Source organism: Meriones unguiculatus, chromosome 21 (genome assembly GCF_030254825.1).
Source record: "Meriones unguiculatus strain TT.TT164.6M chromosome 21, Bangor_MerUng_6.1, whole genome shotgun sequence".
Lineage (NCBI taxonomy): Eukaryota > Metazoa > Chordata > Mammalia > Rodentia > Muridae > Meriones > Meriones unguiculatus.
The window spans coordinates 13,517,071-13,539,711 of record NC_083368.1 but is presented as its reverse complement, the minus strand read 5'-3'; the positions used below and the strand labels follow the sequence as shown (position 1 = coordinate 13,539,711).

At 39.4% G+C, this 22,641-nt stretch overlaps 1 protein-coding gene across 5 annotated transcripts in view; it reads left to right on the top strand.

Moving 5' to 3' along the window:
* Nucleotides 1-22,641, top strand: part of Rbm33 (RNA binding motif protein 33) — a 102,387-nt gene that overhangs the window by 6,582 nt on the left and 73,164 nt on the right. For 3 of the 5 annotated variants that reach the window (XM_021656066.2, XM_021656064.2, XM_021656063.2), the window contains exons 2-6: nucleotides 4,592-4,670; nucleotides 9,574-9,622; nucleotides 15,065-15,141; nucleotides 17,115-17,427; nucleotides 20,630-20,749. In XM_021656066.2, the coding sequence (XP_021511741.1) occupies nucleotides 4,592-4,670; nucleotides 9,574-9,622; nucleotides 15,065-15,141; nucleotides 17,115-17,427; nucleotides 20,630-20,749 (638 nt within the window). The remainder of the gene's footprint in view (nucleotides 1-4,591; nucleotides 4,671-9,573; nucleotides 9,623-15,064; nucleotides 15,142-17,114; nucleotides 17,428-20,629; nucleotides 20,750-22,641) is intronic. The other 2 variants (XM_021656067.2, XM_021656065.2) reach the window with 1 other exon arrangement.

The window sequence follows — 22,641 nt, the reverse complement described above, 5'->3', positions numbered from 1 at the left end:
GTTCAAATCAACCCTTTTCTCTGGTTCTGCTGAGGTAATCATGAGCCTCCCTCTCCAGTCCCTTAACAGTGTTGTGATAATAGATGAGCAACCCGTCATCCCTTGTTTCAAAACCTCCTTCATTTATTAATTTGTTCTGTTTTGTCCACATTTTTATTGATCTGTATGCTTTGTTAAAGAGAAAAAAATATCTACATACCCTATTAAAGACAGATCCCCTCCACCCCCCAAATGTCAGGTTTCATTCACAGAGGTTGTTCCAGTTGTCTTTGGATGTGAACGCACATGTGTTGTGCCTACTGTATACTGCTCTCCTAGAGGAAGTTTTGGGAAGTTTGAAAAGTATTAAGTGTTGGGAGAATGCTTGACTATGAAGCCACACATGGGTGTAAAGTTATTTCTTTCAAGTTCTTTTATCATTGTACCTTTTTAAGCCTTTTAAAAGTTGAAATAGGAGCTTTTCTGTTTTTTGTAGTATTTTTATATTTTCAAATTGATACTGTTAAACTTAGTAGCATGCTAATTATATACAATAAAAGGTTTTATTATGACTATACAGTATAGAATGTATTTGGATCATATGTAACCCTCATTGTCCTCTGTAGTCTCCTTCTACTCTTACAGAGCTTCCTCTTTCCAACTAGCCCACTTTTTTATTTCTTTTTCTTCTTTTTTAAAATTTATTTATTTATTTATTTTTGTGGTGACCCATTGAGTTTGGTTAGGGTTGCTTACATGAACATGGGTGAGGATCTTTTTTTTTTTCTTTCTTTTTTTTTTTTACGTAGGAGAATAGACAACCTAACAACAGTGGCTGTAGCATTAAAGAAAATCTTCCCTTCCAGCAACCATTAACTACCAGTAGATCTTCATGGTGGTGGAGGGCCTCTTGAGTCCTTCCTACTTAACTGCATTAACTGCCTATAAATCTCAGGGAGGGTTGAGGCCTTCTGAGTCCCTTCCCCATCCTTGATGCAATGTTGAACAGTCCAGTCTTGTGAGGTAATCACAAGTTCTGTGAGTTCATGAGTGCTGTCGCTGGAAGACAACCTCTTCCTACAGCTCTTACATTCTCTGTGTCCCCTTTTCTAAGATACTCCCTGACCTTTGGATGGGGTGATAACAGATATTCTATTCCATTAGGGCTGAACATGAAACAGAGACTGTCACACTTTGACCAATTATGAGTTTGCAGTAACCAGTGAGTGGTAACTACAGTAAAAAGAAGCTTTTTTGAAAAAGTCTGAGAGCAGCTGTCATTTATGAGTGCAAACAAAATATTCAGAAGGCAATTTGATGAGCACATTCACCCATTTAGCCAAATAACAATAATAGCTTCCCTGCTATGGCTTGTGAGCCCTGCAGCCATGGCCTGTTGATTAGATTTATAGTAGTAGCAAGAATTCTTTTCTGTGGAACAGACCTTAAATCCACTCAGAATTATGTTACTCTCATGGCAGTCATGGCATTGTGGCACCAGTGGGCACATCTTGCCTGGTGTTTCTGCAGTATAATAGACAGGGTCCATAGCTGAGCAAGACTGCTGTTGACTTTTCTCTCTTAGCAGCCTGTGGACTGGCACTGTGAAGGCTACCCATTAGGTATGAGGCTTCTAACTCAGTTTGGCTTGGTTTCTCTTTGTCCAGCAACCAAAACAGAGGGTGTGTCTCAGCTAGGATATTACCATGTAGTTCTAGTGAGCAAAAAAGAGCAATGATAATAGGCCTACTGTTATACCTTTCTAAGGGTGAGTATTCTGAGACTCATGCTTGTATGAAGTGAAATGTTAACATCTTACCTTTGATTAGTGACCTATGTGTGTCTGTAATTCTTGATGTGACTCATCTTGTTTGGTGGTTTACAGGGCTGTTAGGATCCATTTTTTTGTTCTTGGCAAGACTGATGATCTGAATTCCTTATTGATACCTGGAAGATTTTTAGAATCTTTTCCTACCTTGACATTGCTTTTGTTACCCTCACTGGCTGGATAGGAATACATAAGAATGATGTCAAGGATGAAATGGAAAAAGAATGGGCTATTTATTTAAATGTAATGACAGCCCATTCATGTAAACAAACATTTTACTGGAACACAGCATTACTGATTCAATCACACATTGTCCAGGACAGCAGTCCAGTTACAAGGCCAGAGCTGATTTGTAATCACACAACCCAGAAAGAGCTCCTTAAAAAAAAAAAAAAAAGTTTTCAACCTTTTCCACTTCATCTTTGATACCTGATGGTGCTCAGTTTGTCAGATGTTCCATTGGTTTTGATTTTGCTGTTAAATGAGAGAATCTTTGCCTAGTCCAAAAACATTTTCTTTTGTGCTTTTACAGAGTATTGATGCAGATTCAGTTTGTTTATTTAATTTTTATTATGGCCATGCATTGTTGGTGAATTTTCTCATACTTCTTTGTATTGAGGTATTTAAAGATAACCCTGTTAGGTCACTGGCTGGCTAGGGATTTCAGTAAACTCATTCAAGGAGGGAATAGAATAAATAATCTTTGCAAAAATGGTTTGGAAGTCATATAATGGACAGCAACCTGTTTGAGTAAAATGGGAGAGATGAATTGTTACTTTATTGCAGTGTCCAAGATACATAGTTTTAAATGAAAAAAAAAAAATCAGTTTGTACAAAGAACCCAGGAAAGTATGAACTACTCTCAGGAGAAAAAGAAATAGAAACCACCCACCAGGAACCCAGAAACACTTAGAAGTAACTGTCGTAAATACTCAAATTGCTTAAAAACAAACAAACAAAAAACCCCTAAGCCACAAAAGAAGAAACCTAAACTAAAAGAATTTTTGAAAACAGCATGTTCAAATGAGACAGAGCAATAAAGAGAAATTATGAAAAGGAAGGAAGGGGCAATTCTAGATCTGAAGAGTACAATTCCTGAACTAATCTCTAGAGAGTTCAGTATCCATTTAATGGAAAAGGGGGGGAAGGCTTGCATCTGTGAGATCCCATGAAGTGTACCTAAACATATGTGCACACCCAGGAGAGCACAGGGAATGGCAGACAAAGGGACAAAGGGTAAGATCCCCACTCCCCCAGATTCAGGTAGAAGATGTAAGTCTGCATATCTAAACACCAAGAAGTGGGTATCTTGATAGAAAGTGATTTATGGTCAAGAGATCAGAAGGTCTCTGGGGGATATTGATATCATGCCCTTCCAGTTTCTGATGGTGCTTGTCTAGAAGCCCCACTGGCCTGACATGGGCCTTTCTTCTGGGTCTGTCTTATCTCCAAATCTTCTTTTTCTCACAAGGACACCGGCCATTGATTTAGTGTCCTATTATTGTCCAGTATTATCTCAACTTAAAAATCATTTTCACCTTATTTCAGAAAACAGTAACGGAGTAATTTTCACATCACATAATTCATTTATTGTGGATCTGCTAGCCACAGAGATCTTGCTTGCAGTTTTCTGTTCGTGTTATTTTAATCTCTGTGAAGGATAGTTTTGCAGGCTATAAGGCACTCTGAGTTCTCTGTTTTTCTCTGCACCCCCAACTCCTGGTTCTGGTGATAAGCGGCATCACCTTGTAGTGAGGAGGCCTTTTCTCCTTTTCAGATTTTGCCTTTGGCTTTTGGGACATTTTAACTGGTATGTGTGCCTTTTTATTGTGTTTTAAATTAAATTTTTTGTGCTTTCCTAGATATGAAGGCCATTTTTTTTTCCCCAGTAAATTTGGGAAGTTTTCAGCCATGTCTTAAGATGTTATTTCTGATCCTTTGTACCCTCTTTCTGGTATTCATTTTGTGTTTATATTCATGGGATAGTGATTGTCCACGTTGCCTGCAGTAGTGGTCATTTGATGTTTTTCTGTTTTGCTTGTGAACCTAAATATCTGTGGTGGCTACATAAATGTTTTCATGAACCTCTCACAAGCAGTTTCTGCTACCTGTTTCCTCCCATTCCCATGTGTGAAGGGTTATACCTTTCATTGATGTGTGTTGTGTCATAAGACCTGGGGAGAGGGAAAATACACACACACACTTACACACCTGCATGCACACGCACACAAGTGTTTACTCACCCCAGATAATAAATTTACTACAGACCAAAGTATGGTACCACCAAAGTCCAGCTTGGTGAACCAGTGAGTTTTATGTGGGTTACTTAGATGAATATGAGTGAGGTGTAGGAGCAGCATTTACCTAAATACCACTTAATCATTAATGCCTGCCCCAGCCTGGGTGACAGCTCACAAAAGCTGAGTTCTTGAAGAAGCATGCTACATACAGCCTGCAGGCAGCTCAGAAGTGTCCTTTTCAAGTAACTTAATTGGCCTAAACCTTTGCCCTGCACCTGCTCTCATCTGATTATTCAAGTTCTAGGACAGTGAGTACTACACAGAGACACACTGTCTCAACACCCCTTTGCCCTGCCCCCCCAAAAAAGAAAGAAAAAAAATCCCCACAAAACTAATGCTTTAGCATGGCTACGAGTTTATGATTGATAGATTTATATATATCTGAAGGGTTAAGCTGGACCCCTAAGGAAGCTGTTATCCTAGCATTTGCCTTTTGTCTGTTTTAATTTAACAAAACTGACTTGAGTGGACTCTTAATTCACAGATGATGACTTTGACCAGTTTGACAAGCCTGGTGCAGAACGGTCCTGGAGAAGAAGAGCTGCTGATGAAGACTGGGACAGGTATGTCTGTACTTGGACTTCCCCAGAGTGCTTTGTGTGATGTCTGTGATCCTGTACTGGATAGAGATCCCTAGCAAAGATAATGTGTTAGCCCTTTATTTATTGCCTTGTCCTACATGAACCTTCCAGCTGGACTGATGGGAGGTCTCTTCAGGCTGCACCAGGGACAGGGCCAAGCTTATGTTGTAAGTAGATGTGTGGAGTATGAGTCTGCATTCTGTTTATAGAACAACACTACGATTATTTGGATTCCACAGTACCTTTCGCTGTGTATCCTACCAAGTAGTTAGCAAGACTTTGTAATTTTTTTGCCATTTTAATATATATTGATTTTTAATTTTGTTTCCCTTACTATTAGTGCAGGTGAACATGCCTGCTTAGTAATCCACACTTGCACACAAAATGGAAAACAGTTGGTGATGACATTGCTGATGTCATCTCAGTGTGGCAGATCCTCTGGGGGGTGGGGATCTACTTTTAGAGGAGTGCTGGAGGTGCACAGGCTGGCATCAGTCAAGATTCTGGAAAGGTCTGTTAGGATGTGAAAGAAATGTGTCTTATTTGAGTGAGTGGAGGTGGGAGGGGTATGTATATATGTACGCGTTGTATGGTTCTGACAAAGTTAAATTTTTTTACAGAGTTCAGTCTGTCTGAAATTGATTACACTGATTGATATTTAACTTATTCAGACTTCCAGGCACATGTGAAAGTATAATAGAGCACTGGGAACCCAATGAACTCTCAGCCAGCTTGAGTGATTACAGGTTTTTCTCTATACACTCTAAAAACTCCTCAGGTTAGACATAGTTTTTCACCTAGAAACACTTGAGACTATTTCTTAAAATACAGAGTATTTACACTACAGCCACATTACATCCAAGCGAATTTTCTGACTAAAATTTATACATGCCTGGCTAATGTTCATATTTCCTCTATCACCTGTTATATTTGCTTGTGTGCCTGTCAGTGCAGGTTTATGTCTATCTTCCTATGGCTTGAAATGAGATCCAGATAAAGGTCCATATTTTAAAGTGTTGGTTCTTTCCATTTGCATTTTCTGTTACTACAGTAAAGTGCTTGGACAGTTAACATAGGAAGTTGTGTAGTTTGTTTTTTTTCAAGACAGGGTTTCTCTATGTACCCCTCTCTGTCTTGGAATTCACAGAGATCCGCCTGCCTCTGCCTCCTTAGTGCTGGGCTTAAAGGCATGCTCCACCACCTTCCAGCTGGAAGTTAAGTGTTTTGACTCATAGTTTTGGAGGCTCCAGTTCATGATCAGGTGGCCTCTGATGAGGAAGCTCATCATGGTAGAGTCCCATGACTAAGTAAAACCACTCATGTTATAAGCCAAGAACATACCTATGTCCCACTATTTCCTGTGAACTTCCCTGGAACTGCTCACAAGGCCCTGGGATCTCCTCAGATGCCATTACCTCCAGACAATTATTTAACTGAATCATGGCCTTTGGAGGCCATTTTTTCAGAACTGAAGCCTTTAGTTCTTTGTGAAAGAAACAAAATGATATGTATTGTAGGATTTCTGCTTGGCTGTTTATCTTTAGATAGTCAAACCTCTTGTATTTTATGTAACTGAATTTAGGTGTAAAGGTTGTTCACATTAAAAGTCTTAGTTTAGGGAGTCAGGGTATGTGGAAGCCTTTCACTTCCATTAGCCTTTCACTTCTGGAGAACTTCAAGTAGTCACAGTGGTTTGTTTCCTATAATGTTTTTGTTAACTAGGAAGTTCTTCCAAGGCACAGAGTAATAGGAGATTTTCATTTGCTTATTTCCAAAGGAATTACCTATAACATCTTCCACTACTGAGCATTCATTTAGAATAATTTTAAAGCATAGACTTGTAAGCAGTTTTATTTAATCTGTGGTAGTTGTTCTCTTCTGGTGGTCAGGCTGCCCTAATAGTTTGTCTGTTGGAATTTATCCTGCTTGGCTCCTGAATCTGTCTGGTGTTTGGACTTGTAGTTTTTGGCAGCTTCCTTTTTTCCTGCTGTGCTGGTTGGTCATGGTGTGAGGAAATCTGATTTTATTACTCAGTATGGGTAGCAGTTGTTTCTGTTTGTAAACTGGCTTCTCTTCCCACATGTTCCGCAGTATTATGTTTGCACATTCAAGATTCTGTGATTTGCGTGTTTTTGATACTGCTTAAGTATAAAACACCTTCTGCCTGCTGCATGATGGAGAAGTTTAAAGTTTGGAAGAGTGATTGTTATGAATACTTTTTCTTATATTGTTTTAGCGAAGATTTTCAAGAGAATATGGTGGTGCTGACTCAGCATCTGATTTTTTTTTTTTTTTATAATTCAAGCAAGATAGCACATTGAGAAGATCTTAACTGAAAATCATTTAATGAAGGTTTATTTAGGGTACCAGTTTAAAGAAAAAGGAGGGGCGCCCAGAACATAGTACTTCCTGCCTAGGCCCCAGGAGAAGGACAGGTCTGAGCAGCCAGGAAAGCTGTGTGTGTGTGTGTGTGTGTGTGTGTGTGTGTGTCCTCTTCCTGCCTTGGATTGGTGAGAGGGGAGGGGCTGATTTGTGTGTGTGTGTGTTTGTCCTCTTCCTGCCTTGGATTGGTGAGAGGGGAGGGGCTGATTTGTGTGTGTGTGTGTCCTCTTCCTGCCTTGGATTGGTGAGAGGGGAGGGGCTGATTTGTGTGTGTGTGTGTCCTCTTCCTGCCTTGGATTGGTGAGAGGGGAGGGGCTGATTTGTGTGTGTGTGTGTCCTCTTCCTGCCTTGGATTGGTGAGAGGGGAGGGGCTGATTTGTGTGTGTGTGTGTCCTCTTCCTGCCTTGGATTGGTGAGAGGGGAGGGGCTGATTTCTTCCTGTTTCCCTAGGTGCTTCACGTAGTTTGCGTCCAGTAGCTGGAGCTGAGGACAGCTATGTGAGCCATTCCTGGAGGACATGGTGCAAGTCCAGAATGGGTTGAAAGGGACTAGAGTGAATGGGAACCAGTCTCCAGAGGGGAGGAGACTGGGTTCTCAAGCACTGGCCAGTCATTGAAAATTGGTTTCTTATTTTTCTTTGTAGTTTTTCTGGTGTAATTATGAACATTTCTTTTATTGCCATCCCAATTAATGTGTCCTGGGAAAGTGGTGTTACCTTGCAGTTTCCATTTTTTTTAAAGCTGTGGCATGGAGAGATACTCATTTTCAAAGAAGTATTAGCGTAGTTTTTGTCATATAGAATCAGGTTCTCAAACAGAGCATTGGCTGGTAGCCTGTTTTCCTGCCCTTACAGAAGGAATCTAACATATTAGATAATCAAATCCCAGGTATTACCAGTTTTAAAATGTTAGAAGAAACCGCAGAAGTCAGAAAGTTTTTTTTTTTTTTTAAGTCCTCATTTTGTATTTCTCTGTGTGTGACCTTTGGCAGGTTCTTAAGGTCTTGTCCATATTTCTATTTATGAAGTGAGGTTATGAGACTAATTAACAGGGTATCTTATAGTAACTCAGAGCCTTTAGAGTATGAACTGAATGATTTGCTAGGTTGGTTCTAGTTCTGAAAGGCCTTTTATGGGTGTATGCTTTTCAGCTTCATCTCTGTATTCTTAGAGCTTCTAGTATTGTGTTCAGTAATAGTAAATTAGTGATGGTGTTAATCTCAAAACCTATAGAATTTGTTAACCAGAACCTAAATAGTTTTAGTAAGAATATTGGCACAGCTAGATTTTTGTGGGCCTCTCTGTACCTAGATCGTCATGAGTCTAATTGTGTTTTTCTTGTTTATGTTGGCTTATAAAGACACTTGCTTTTAAAAAGTTGATTTCCTGGAATTTTAAAAACAACAAAACAGCATAGTCTAGTAGTAGTCATTTTCACTTAACAAAAATGTTGTTTTGACATTTTTTTCTCTGTCTTGGGTTCCTAGATGTTGCATATGCATATATAGTATCACGTATGTACTAGTGATAAGAATGTAGAAACAGAATTGCTTTGGGTACAAAGGGAACAAATGGGAATGGGGATAAGAGGGAATATGCTATATACCTGAATAGAATGTTCTTATATAATCCTCAATAATAAAAACAGTTTAAAAATGAAGTGGAAGTTATTTCAAGCTTCTTGGTGTAATAAAGGTTCCCTTGAGCCCGGAGAAAACCTGCTTCTAGTCACTTCATCATGAAAGCATGTTGGGAAGCCTAGCAGGTGACCACTATGATTTACATACACATTTCTTAGTTACTGCATGTAATTTTACAACCTTATCATAATTTTAAATTTCTTTCTGTGAAAGATTTTTTTAAAAATTAGGCTTGTGTGTATATGTATGTATGTGTGTGTATGTATGTATACCTGTCATGTGAGTGCAGTGCCTTTGGAGGCCAGAAGGTAATGTTGAATCTCCTAAAGCTGTACTTGAAGGTGAATTGTCTAACAGGGAACTGAATTCATCCTCTTCAAAAGCAGGAGGTGCTCTTTACTGCTGGACTACCCACTACCTTGGCTCAATTATTTTAAATTCATTTTGGTTTCTGCTAGTTTGATGCGTATCAGATGATTTTTTGTGGGTTTTTTTTTCTTTCTGATTGATGATATTGAGTACCTTTTTCTTTATATCATAAGTTTTTAAAATAGGAGGAAGCTTAGTTCTTCCTTTATATGTATTTCTTATTTTGCTAATTATTCAGCAGGTACAAAGGGATTAAAGTATTCTACTGTGATGTTGAGCTTCAGCTAAAATCTAATAAGCCACCTTCTGTTATTGATCCTGACCTTAGCTGACAGATACTTGTCCTTGTGTCCTTGAAAATATCTATTCTGTTTGTAGAGGAAAGAAAGTATAGCTGCCTGCAAGTTCCCACACCCTGGAGCCTTTACTGGATTTCTGAGTGACTACTTATTTTCTAGTCTAGTAAGAGTGACATTTTGCATTTCTCTTTCCTTAGTGAACTGGAAGATGACTTGCTTGGAGAAGATTTACTGTCTGGCAAAAAGGTAAAAAAAAAAAAAAAAAAAAAAGTACTTACAAGAACTACTTACATACCACCATCAGTTGTGTATGAGATGGAGTTCTAGAAAGCTGAGCATGGACCAGAAGTTTGTAAATGGAGTGATTGTTTTGTTGCTCAGAGCCTCACAAATGTTCAGCATGTATTCTGCCTTGGAGTTACTTTTTCAGCCCAGCAGAATGGCTGCTTATTAGTGGTTGCTCTGGGTATTACCATGGAGAGCAAGTATTTTATTCTTACTGTGTCCAGTTCACTCTAGCAGGTATCAGAATTGGGATAACAGTAGCATAAAACATGCTTTTGCCTTAAAGGAATGTATTAGGTTTGATACCTTAAAGGAATCAAATGTAGGTTTGATACTTTACACAGTGGTTCTAGAATACACTTTTTGGGAATATTCACTGATAGCTTAAAGATAAATTTGCCTAGCTATAATATGTAACAGATCTGCATATAAATACGGGTAAAAATTCTCATGGAAACTTTTCTAGACTTAAATGCTTTGAAGCATTATCTTTAGTGTGTCTGTCTGTAATATACTTCCAATTTGTTTCATAAATCATGTGAAAGGTAGAAATGTGAAGCAAGAGATGAAAGTGAAATTTTGTTTTCCTTTTTTTTGTGGGCAGGTGGTATGTCTACATGTGCTTTGCATGTTTGGGTGTACTTGTATGTACATGTGTATGTGGAAGTCAGGTTGACATTCTGCATCTCTTAGTCACTCTTCACTTTATTTATTGAAGCAAGGTCTCCTGCTGAGCCTGAAACTAGCTGATTCAGCTAGTCTAGCTAGTCAGCTTGCCCCAGGGATTCTGTCTCCCTCTGCCGAGCTCTTGGGTTACAGGTGGATCACTGCCCACCAAGTTTTTGCAAGGTGCTGGGAATCTGAACTCCAGCCTTTGATTGGTGAGTGCTTTATTCACTGAGCCACCTTCCCAGGTCCCCTAACATGAAATAACAAAGTTTGGTTTACTAAATAGTTTAAAAGTTTTTTAAATTTTCACTTACTATTAACATATAGTATATTATTAATGGCATTTGTGAGTGTGTATATATTTACAAGCGTTTGTATATGAGAAAGAGGTTATGCATATAGACATGTATGCTTATGTATGTTCATGTGTGCATGTGGAGGCCAAAGGTTGCTGCTATGCAGTCTTGTTCAATTGCTTGCCTTTATTATTTTGAGACGGGTTTCCTCACTGAACCTGGACCTCACTGTTTTAGCTAGACTGTCTAGTCACTAAGCCCAGGGGATCATCTGTCTTGACTTCTCTAGTGGTGGAATTCTAGGTTCATGCTGCTACTACAGCCTACTTTCATATGGTGCTGGAGATTAAACTCAGGTTTTTATGTTTGTGTGGCAAGCACTTTATTGAGCCTTCTCCCCAGGTCCTCAACATAATTCTTTATGCTTCATTTTCAAGTCTTAAAATTATTAGTGTGCACATTGTCAAGACCTATGCTGAAACTCATTATACTTTCAGTTAAGACTTTTTCAGCCAGTATAGTAGATTTGTCCTGCTGTCGCTCTGTCTGTGACTCTTAGGCCTCCTCCACATTTTCTCTAGTAATTGAATGTGACTTAGAATTCCTCCTCAGTCCATCCTGCCTGTCCTGCAGTGTTGTATGCACTCCACCCCACTGATCATAGCATATGCATTCCTTGGTTTTGGGCTGATGCAACTTTCCCCATTTTAACACATGAATCCTGGGGAATAGTTGAACAGTGTCTAAATCATAGCAACTTTAAAAACACCAAAAGTACTTTTTAAAATAAATTTTTGAGAATTTTATATATGAGTACTGTCTATACAGCATTTCCATCCTTTCCTCCCTCAGCTTCTCCGATATCTCCCTCACACTGAGGTTCTTTAATTGTTATTATAAATATACACATACATCTACACAATCCACTGAGTCCATATAGCTTAAATGTGTTTAAGCTGACCACTTGGGATTAGATAACCTATCAGAAAAGCTTGTCCCTGGATTCTTTTACTTTAGCAGTCATTGCTCTTATTTGTTTTTCTAGGATGGGGCCTTGTGAGACCATTGTTGTTGGCATGTCAGCTGGTTGTCATTGTGCAGGTCTTATCGAGATGACCTTACAGATATAGAAGACCTATTTCATCATTAATGACCTGGTTCTCTGGCTCTTACAATCTTTTTACCCTTTCTTCCCAGGTATTCCTTGAGCCTTTGGTGTGGGGGTTGTGTTCTAGCTTATCAGCTGGGAGTGGGTACACCACAGTCAGTTGTTTTCTGCATTTTGACCAGTTGTAGATTTCTGTAATGGTCTTTGTCAGCTGCGAAAGATGCCTCTTTGATGGGAGGTGAGAGCTACACTTGTGAGTGTAAGGGTAGGTTTTCAGAATGAAGTTGGGAATTACACTGTGTGCTGCGTGGTCTTGTGCCAACTTAACCAAAGCAGAGATTTTGAAAGAAGGAAACCTTAATTGAGAAAACATCTCTCGAAGATCCAGCTGTAAGGCATTTTCTTATGTAGTTGTTGAATGGGGAGGGCTTAGCCCTTTGTGTCTCGTGCCATCACTCTACCGGTGGTCCTGGGTTCTATAAGAAAGTGGACTGAGCAAGCCATGGGGAGCAAAGCAATAAACAGTACTCTCCAATGGCCTCTGTATCAGCTCCTGATTCCAGGTTCTAGCCCTGTTGAAGTTCCTGTGACTTCCTTCGATGATGGACTGTGATGTGGAAGTGTAAGCCAAATAAACCCTTTCCTCCCCAACTTGCTTTTTGGTAATAGTGTTTCATTACAGCAGTAGCACAAACCCTAACTAAGCCCCACTGGTTTAGGAAAGTGTAGTAGTAGGTCCTTTTTTAGAGTCTGTCAGCTCGCCAGCTACAATTTAGTTGGCTAATTGTAAAGTTTTCATGCCTGAGTTTTCTCCAGTGGAGTAGGCCTTAAGGCTAAGTAGGTGGTTATTGGCTACCCTTGAGATGTAAGTGCTGCTATTGCACTCTTGGCTGTATCTTGTCATTCTGGAACTTGTAATTACTTTTCTCCCTTGGCATCTTATATAGCATCTTTAGATAACATGACAGCTATTCCTCAGGGAGGGGCCTTCCAGGTCAGTTTTGGCTTGATTCTTTATTAGCAGTAAGTCTTATCTTTGTTTTGGGAGGCAAGTAAGGGTTTTGGCAGCTGCATATATTGTTTAGGAAGTCTCTTTAGATTCCCCTGACCAAAGCTCAAAGGAGGTTTCCCATGCTTGGCACTGTTAGATAGTCCATGGCTCTTGAGGGAGCATTATCCCCTCTTGTGGAGTAATTTTTTTAAAAATTATTTATATATGTATATGCATACTTTTTATATATGCATGCTTTTTGTTCTGCTTTGTTTTTGAGTCAGGGTCTTTATATAGCCCTGACTGTCTTGAAACTTACTATGTAGACCAGGCTGGCTTCTAACTAACAGAGTCTGCCTCTACTACTTCTACCATGCCCAGCAATATAGTGTTGTTGTTTTTTGTTTTGTGGTGTTTTTTTTTTTTAGGTAAGCATAAAATATTGTGTTTTCCCATGGCTTTTTCAGTCATCCTCCCTCCTTCCTGGGTACACGAAAGGGTCTCTGCCGTAAGTGCCAATCTTTGGACCTTTTTTTTTTTTTGTCCACATCTTTAAACCCCTGCTTCCCTGTGGCAAGTCATCATTCTTAGGAATTTTGGAGGGGACTTTTCTATTTTCTTGAGAAGGTGAGGAAAAGGATTTCATAAGCACTCACTGCCACTCTGGTCTTTGCTTGGGATCGGTTGAACCTTGCTTTCTTGACTGTTTGAACAGAATCCTCCAAAGCTCCCTGCTTGCCTGAGAAACAGTTCACTCTAATTCAGTGAGATGCGCTGAAAACCATCTCTGGCTCTTTGCTGTACTGTTTCCTTTTGAGGATTAAAGCTTTTCCAGGGATGCGGGCGTTTGTTCACTGCCTCCAGTGTCTGTTCCTAAGTATGCTCAGAATTGAGAGAAAGGCTCAATCCTCAGAACTAAGATTTGATGACTACTGGGACCTATCACAGCATAAATTTCATTGTTTGATAAGTTACTACTTAAATGACTTTGGAACCAGGAGTTTAGAGTTTAAACGCATAAGTATATACATATAGACTCCTTTGAACTTTAAATGTGCATGTGAGTGTTCACACACACACACACAGAGAGAGAGAGAGAGAGAGAGAGAGAAGCAGCCCTCCTTGAATTTTACTGTATTGCTAATTTTAGAGCATTTCCTGAGGTTTTGTTTGCTGAGTTGGAGAGTAAACATAAGCTTCTCCATAGCAGGCCTGACTACTGGGTAGCATCTGCTTCATTGTCAGAACTGGCCCCTTTGGGTGGCTAGTTGTATCACTAAAGCAAATTCATTTTAGGTCTGTGAATTACAGATCCATCCTGCTGTGTTGGAAGCATAACTTTTGGTAGCTTATATGACTGCAGAGATAGATGAGGTCTCTGGATCTAATTTTCCTAGAGTTATTTTTGACTATTGGAAGTACTGTAATAAATACACAGCCAGGTTTAACCTGTTTAACCTGTTTTACAAACTATAGATGGCAGATTGTTTCATTTAAGGAGTAGAAAATCAGGTCAGTTTTTCTTCACTTAAAGTGTGTTTGTGTGTGTGTGTCTTTAGAAGGGTGTGCCCCTTTTAAACTTAGGAACACTTTTAGTGGAGGAAGAAAATGGAACCGCCCCTCGATCTAGAATATTGATACCCACCCTAAAATTTAGAACTCTGGAAAATCATTCTGTTGCTTCTGCATACTAATGAGATAGGTGACAACACTGAAAGGGTTAGCTGTTATTTGTGTTTTCATGCCATCTATATGGGAAAGCTTATGTTATATTCCTAATGGGTTTACCTTTTGTTCCAGTGACTTTACAAACAGCTTATATCAGATTTCTATCTCCTATATTGTTTTAAAACTTTCAGGTTTTTGTTTCTGTCATTGTTAGTCATTTTAAGGCCACCAATCTTTTTTGAAGGCTGACCTTGAACTTACAGAGATATACCTTCTGCCTCTGAGTGCTTGTGCCATTATGCCAGCCAAGGCAGCCATTCTTGTTTGAATATTTTGGATAAGGGAAAATTGTTCGGCAGATTCCCTTCCAGGGATAGGGATGTCTTACTTAACCTTTTTCTTTTGTGCTAGAATCAGAATAAATGTGACCATTATGCTTGCTTGATATTGACTTACCTGTGACATTAAAAAATTTCTCAGAGGTTAGCCTGTTATGCTATATGTATGGGCTCTCTGGATTCTCTGTGGCAGTGCCAGACTGAACAAACCTGGATGGCAAGAGGTTGAGCAGCAGGAGGTTAGAAACAAGCCTCTCAGGGTAAGCTTGTGCTTGGTGACAAGTCTTTTTATGGAAGTGACACACATTAATTAGACTTCTTGTTTTAATTTAGAATCAGTCGGATTTGTCAGATGAAGAGCTGAACGATGATCTTTTACAGAGTGATAATGAAGATGAAGAAAATTTCAGGTACTCGATGTTAAGTCATTAAAACTGGACCATATTTAAATAAGTTGATGGGGACTGTTTATGTACTTTGTAATTATAATGAGTAACTGAATAGTGTGGTATTGGACTTTTAAGGTACAATTACATTCTGAATGGGATATTGCTGGGGAAGCCATATAGATTGTTCCCATAAACAGGTCAGTGGCTTAAAGTCACGGATGTTATTCAGAGCAGGTTTTGAAGGCCCAGTTATCTGTCTGCTTAGATAGAGTATAGTGGTCTCTGGCTTGATGCTGGCCACTGCAGTTTGATGTTGCTGCCTTTGTTTTCTTTTTAGACAGTTTTTAATTGGACCACTCAGGGAAAGTACCTGGAAATACTTAGAAAAATTTCTCGTTTTAGGAGGAAGCATGAGAGAAGTATACACATCTTTCCAGGTTATAAATGTGATTGCAAATACATCATAAAAGCCATAGGTTTGAAACCTCTTTTCTTACATGATTTGTAGCCAAAAGTATAGTTTTAAATTATTCTGCCAGTAAGATGTGTCTGCCAATTCTTTTCTTTGATTTCACGAATTATATTTTGAACTTTTGAGTTAAGTTAAATGTATCTTTGGAGTTTGGCCAGAAGCCTAAAGTCTATGGTGTGCTCAGTTTTGCTGTATAGGTTACTTGCTGTGAGCACAGATTTACTTTGTGGTCTTGAATTTGAACTCTTTTTTTTTTTTTTTTTTTTTTTTTTAAAATTACTTTTAATTAAAAGTTTTATATGTGGTATTTTGTCTGAATGCATGTCTGTGTACCATTTGTGTGTCCTGAAAGCAAAAGAGGGTATCCCGTCTTCTGAAACTGTAGGTATATTTGGTTGTGAACCACCAAGTGGGTGCTGAGATTAGAACCCAGGTCCTCTGGAAGAACAAGCCAGCGTCCTTAACAGCTGAGGCATATCTCTAGCCCCTGCATTTGAACTCTTACTTTGAAATATTTACACTTTAGGATTAGGGATATAAATAGATATAATATGGGTTTTGTGGCTTTAAGACCCTTTGCTGTCTTTTGAAGAAATGGCTAATTTGTTTTTGAGACAAGAATCATATTGTAGTATATGCTGTTCTGTAACTCGTGTCAATTCTCTTGTCTCAGCCTCCTGAGTTCTAGGATTATAGGTATGAGCTACTGCAACTGGTGGTTTATCAGTTATTTTTAAAAATATATTTGCGACTAGCATATATTTTTTGAATGTTGATATGCTTTCACACAGATTTTTAATGTTTTGATTTTCTTAGAGCTTATAACTTACATAACATATTTTAAACAGAAACCAAATTGTTCTTAATATTCTAACTGTGGGGGCTAGAGAAATGGCTCAGCAGTTGAAATCACTTAGTATTCTTGAAGAGTACTCTCTATTTGTTTCCCAGCACCTATATCAGGGTGCTCACAACCACCTGTAATTCATTTCCAGGGGATCCCATGCTCTCTTCTGGTTCTTGGGCACCCTTCTGGTTCTTGGGCACCAGTCATACATGTAGTGCCTGTATTTGCAGGCAATCACACATACCGTAAGATAAATTTTTAAAAAGTCGTAAAAACGATTCTATGCTTTTCTGATTATAGAGTAGTATTCTTGTTTTCTGTTAACAGTTCTACCAGACAGGTTCCATGTGTTTCATTCTATAAAAGTAGATGGAGATGCAAAGTGTTTTGGTTCAATCTTGGATGTTTCTCAGCCAGACCAGCTACTTCATTTGGTTGACTTAATTCTTTTGGTCAGATAACAGAGCTGACAAGTGGAGATGCTGTCTGCTTTGTGGGTCAGTAGCTCTGGGCCACTTGGAATCTAGCACAGCTATATTTTCTCAGATTATTAGAGTACACTCACCCAGTGGGATGTCTTGTTATCAGTAATTGTTTAAGTCTTGCAACTCACTTTATGTAATGATGCAGCTTTGTGCTTCCTCTCAGTGTCTTTCATTTTGTTTTGTCATATAGTTCTCAGGGTGTCACTATCAGCCTGAATAATACCTCTGGCATAGTTACTTCATTTGAGCTGTCTGACAATACTAATGACCAATCCGGAGAACAGGAATCTGAGTATGAACAAGGAGAGGATGAGCTAGCCTACCACAAACCTGAGGAGCAAGAACTGTATGCTCAAGAGTACTCAGAAGAAGGACAGTATGAAGGCCATGATGCAGAATTGACAGAAGACCAAATAGAATATGGGGATGAGCCAGAGGAGGAGCAGCTGTACAACGATGAAGTGCTGGACATCGAAATCAATGAACCTTTAGATGAATTTACAGTGAGTCTTTTCTCTTTTGAATGGCCATAGATAACATGGCTTCCTGCATATAGGTTTCTAGACTGATTTGAAATCTGTTTACCTCCCATGGGAAGGAGAGAAATTAGACCTTATTATCACTGTCTGCCAGTTTCTTTATCAGAGCTATGACAAAGTTTGTGTTGACAGCTTGTTTGGCCGATGGTAATGCTCCTTTGTCATTCTAGAAGGCTGCAAAGAATTGTGACCTTGAGGATTGCACTCTAAGGAAGAAAACAGCTTTGTGTGGTGGAGGCACACTGTCAATGTTAGAAGTACTTAATGCAGAGCTTTTATCCAGGCTTTAGACAAGATCTGATAAAGTCCTTCTAAGGTGAAAAGATTATTGACCTGCTAAAGACATCCTTAAGGTGCTAATATTCCACAGTGATTGATGTCCTGTTTTCATTCATCCCTTTTTTACTGAGAACTGTCTAAACCTGAATAAAGAGGTTGAGGTTAGTTTAGAAAATGTCACACATAATTTGTTATCTGTAATCAGCAAGATAATATGGTGCTGGTCTTTATTTCAGAAAGATGGCTTTGGTAGGTAGTGTTTAATTTTTATTAAACAGTAGAAAAGAAATGGGTAGTGGTGTAAGATTGACCATCTGTCATAATAGTACATTATCAGAAGAGGTTTGTGTTTTTAAAAAGTTCGTAATGACATTCATGCTGGAAAGATGTTATTGCTGCATTGTGTATTGCCTAAGGGTTTCAGTTTATCGGGATTCCTTGAAGGCAGGCAGAGTGGAGGTGGGATTGCTGAGATGGACAGGAAGTGTGTAGAACCTTTGCTGGTGGAAGTAGCATTCTCACTTGTGGTGTCATCATTTAGTGTGTGCCTGCATTTGAGGACATTGGTCAACAGCTAATGAATATTGGTCATTTATGTAATGTAGCAGCCTTCTTTATGAGGGCTTGATGATACAGAGCCTGCAAATATTTAGTTCAGTCATGACTGGGCTTTGGTGTCTTGGGCTTGTTTTTCAGAAAGTTTGTATAGTTTGTGGTCAGTAGAGTCATGAAAAAGCATCATGGAGCCTGTTGCCTGTGATCCTGTAATGATGTATTTTAGTAATCAGACCTTCAGTTGAAAGTATCTTCTGAAACTAGTATGATTGCTTATGTGAGACAGCATAATTTAACAAGCTTGTTGAATTAACCCAAGTTCTTTCTAAAATGGGCTTGTTTTCTTATAGCATTTAACTATTAACTATTCATTTGTAACATTAGCTGTTCATTTCTTGGGTCCTCTATTCCTTAAATAGTCAACACATCTTTACTAATTATAAGTCATATAAATGTTGAACCATAAAAAGCATGGAATAGAGGAAGCACTCACACAGTATGGAAAGTGTGTATAGGGTGAGTTTGCTCAGCCATTTACTTGGTTCTTGTGGACTTGTAAAGAGAGAACTTGTAGTCATTGAGAAATTTTCCTCTTATGTATTTTGCTGTCCAACTTAGGACCACATAAAGTCCCAGGACTACATAAAGTCCCAGGAATAATACAAAATCTACTTAAATAATTCATCATCCTGTGGTCCAAGATTCAAGTACTGAAAAGAATAAAATAACTTCAATTGAAACATTTATAGAACTCCTTTACATTAAAATGAAATAATTTTTCAGAGTTAAAAAAAACCCCTCAAAAAACTTTAAAATTTCACTTAGAAACTCTGGTGTACTAGTATTTCACAGCTGAATGTTCTGCGAGCAGTGGCACCTTACTATGTCTGGTGTTGGAGCCAAAGCTGTCGTTTCTCTTCATGGGAGTGTCTGAAAGGACTGACCGCCCTGGATGGGAAGAAGTCAGAATTGAGTGGTGGAGTGCTTTGATCTTGTCCAGCAGCTGGGATCTTGTCTCATACTGTCCCTGATGTGCATATTGTCATTAGACCAGTAAACACATGAATAGATTGTGTCCCCATGTACCCTAGGGGTATGTCCATTATTGAATCGTTTAAACTGGTTCCTTGTCCTGGTCAGACTATGTTAACCTGCTCTCCAAAGCCAGAATTAACTCTGAAATGTGTCTTCACAAGCATGGGCTTTCTTTCTGTGAGAGCCCACCCCTAAAAACATGAATTTGGTGCAGAACCGGCTATAGAATTCTTAAGACCACAGGCTTTGTAACTGGAAGGGAGACTGTCACTTGTGAAGAATGAGAAATCCCAGAGATGTTGAGAGACTGGTCAGCACAGCTCTGGAGGTCTGTTGTATTGTGTTAAGTAAATTCTGCAAGCATCACTGTTAATGAACATGATTGCATTTTGCTACCTGTACTCTGGTAGCAGCAACAATTGTATTGCTCAGTAGCCAACAGAGTAGTATTTATTGGTGACATTAAAGTGTAAAGTTAGTAACAAATGTGAAGTTAGTAACAAATGAGATTTCATAAAACGTTGTTTTGTAAAATCATGTTCAAATTTACTATTTGTGTAGAGAGTAGCAGACTATTCCATTGTGAAATGTTGATTAGCATCTCCACTTGTTTTTGATGGGATGCTAACAGTTTTTGTTCAAAGTGGAAATGCATTGTTAGGGTCATCTTAAGAAGCAAGAGGGTCAGCTCTTCCCACCTCACTACTTGTTGGTAATGCCAGCAGCAGTCTGCTCTCTTTGGCAGTATGCTGATCTTTATTCACCTTGACTGCTACCTTGCCTGAGCCCAGAAGGGACAAGCTTGCCTACTGATAAGCCCTTTTCATTTCATGCAAAACCTAGAATCATCCTCTCACCCAAGGGAAAGAAAGGCCTGATGAAGAATTCCCTGTAGTGTGATATATGAAAATCACTTTGCTGTGTCAAAAATTGCCTACCTCTGCTCTTGCTGTTGGCCTCAGGTTGGCCAGGAGCATTGAGACCAGCTCCTGCTGCCAAGCTCCTCAGTGAGCACACAAGCCTGGTTCTTGCAAGGCTATTTTCCTTTGAGCTAATTGAGAGAGCTGCTCAACCTGGCCTTGGCTCGAAGCTTTGCCGTTGTTGCTCTCATTGCTGGACCAGCTTGTGTGCTTGGTTTGTATGATTGCAGAGGAAGCTCCTGTGCTACATGCTTGGTCAGGGTATCACCACAGTAGAATGTGTTAAAATAACTCTGCATGAATCGTACATGAAAAGTGGTTGAAAACACCCAAAAGTTTTGTGAGAAAAAATGTTTCTTCTCTTTAATGGCCGTTAGGATGAAGAATACTTGCAGGCTTATGGTGGGCAACAAGGGCTGCAAGTGCGGGAAGACTGTGAGGCTGAAGATGACTTAGATGAGATTACTGATTCCCAGGTTGCTTCTGAGACCCACGAGGTACTTGTTCAACTTATACAGTTTCCTGAGTTTCTTTCCTTCCAGATTTAAAATGAGCACATATCTAAGGAAAAAACAAAACAAAACTATTAGTGAAAAGTTGATGCATCTTTGAACTGTGCATTGGAGTAGAAACCCAAGCCTGGGCCTGGATAAATGAGTTCTTGTGCCTGGCGTCTGTGAGAAGTGTGTGCCCTGGGGTGGTAATGCTTGTTTTTGTTTTGTTTTGTTTGTTTGTTTGTTGTGTTTCTCTTTATTACTGCATGTATATGGTTTTGTGTGCGTGTGTTTGTGAGTATCTGTGTATGGCACACACATAGTCGGTCAGAGGGCTGCTTGTGGAGTCTCTTCTTCCCCACTGTTCTGTGGTTTCTGAGGAGTCAACCTCAATTCAGGCTTACATAGCAAGTACTTTGCCTGTTGAGATTTTAGCTGGCTGAGCATCTTAGCTGGCACAAGAGGTAGAGTGTTGAAAGTAATTTTTAGGGCTGACTTTTAAAAGTGTTATATCACTGCTTTGAAATCAGTGCTATGATTATTTTAATTAGTTAATATTAATTTGAACCATTATTTAAGAAACAATGCAAGATTCCCTGTTGTAGATTTTGTCTTAGATGTTCAAGAAACAGTGATGACTTGGGTTTCTTCAAAACCACAAGGGAATGCAGGCTGATATAGGAAGAAGATACTGAAAATTATTGTTATGCACAGCAGAAAGTGAGAGACAGTTCCCAGGAGAGAAGCTTAGGCATGGTAGTACTGAAGGGTCCTGTGGGGAGGGCCCATGTCTGAGGGTGTGCAGAAGAAATGACTTCTGAAGTACTCTTGAAAGAAGAGTGGGCTTCTGGTTATTCTGAGCTGTTCTCTCACTGAGGTAGGTGAGGTAGGTAGGTACTGTATCTAGGTCTGTGATAGTCTGTAACATCCCCCTTCCCCTCCTGCCCCCGCCCCTGCCAGTGTTTTTCTGTGTAGCCCTGGCTGTCCTGGACTTGCTCTGTAGACCAGGCGGCCTCCAACTTACAGTGATCCACCTGCTTCTGCCTCCCCGAGTGCTGGGATTACAGCCGTGCACCACCGCACCCGGTTTTCCTTTTTTCTTAAGGATTTATTTCTTTTTTATTTTATGTGTATGTTTGCCTCTGCCTTTGGGATCACAGCTGTGCACCACCATGCCCAGCCTATACAACCTTCTTATCCCTGGAAACAAACTTTCCTTCCTTCTTTCCTTCTTTCCTTCTTTCCTTCTTTCCTTCCTTCCTTCCTTCCTTCCTTCCTTCCTTCCTTCCTTCTTTCTTTTCTTCCTCTTTCTTTCTTTCTTTCTTTCTTTCTTTCTTTCTTTCTTTCTCTCTCTCTCTCTTTCTTTTTCCTTCCTTCCTTCCTTCCTTCCTTCCTTCCTTCCTTTCCTTCCTTCCTTCCTTCCTTCTTTCCTTCTTTCTTTCTTTCTTTCTTCCTTTCTTCCTTTCTTCCTTTCTTCCTTTCTTCCTTTCTTTTTTTTCCTGCAATAATTTTTGTAGTGTTCTTTTCTGCTTGTCAGAGAAAAGACCCACAAAAGCTAGTCTTTCCTGGCTTATGCCATTTATTTGCAGTGGGTGTTAATATCAGGGCTTTAAAAGACTATTCCTTTCTCTGTGAGAGAGCTGGGTGTAAAACAGGAACCTTTTTCTTAAGCCGAAGTTGACTTTTCTTTTTGTACTTTTTTAGCTCAACTCTTTGAAATAAATTAAAACATAGAGAAAAAATAATAAGACTAGTGTAAGATACTCTTTTCCCCTCTTGTGCAGTTGTAGAAGGTGCCTAATCCAGGGAACCATGGCAAAGTTGAGGGAGACCTGGAACAGGCAGTATGGTTGCCTGAAACATTCAATATCATTCTGCCTGGCATACTGCTCGCC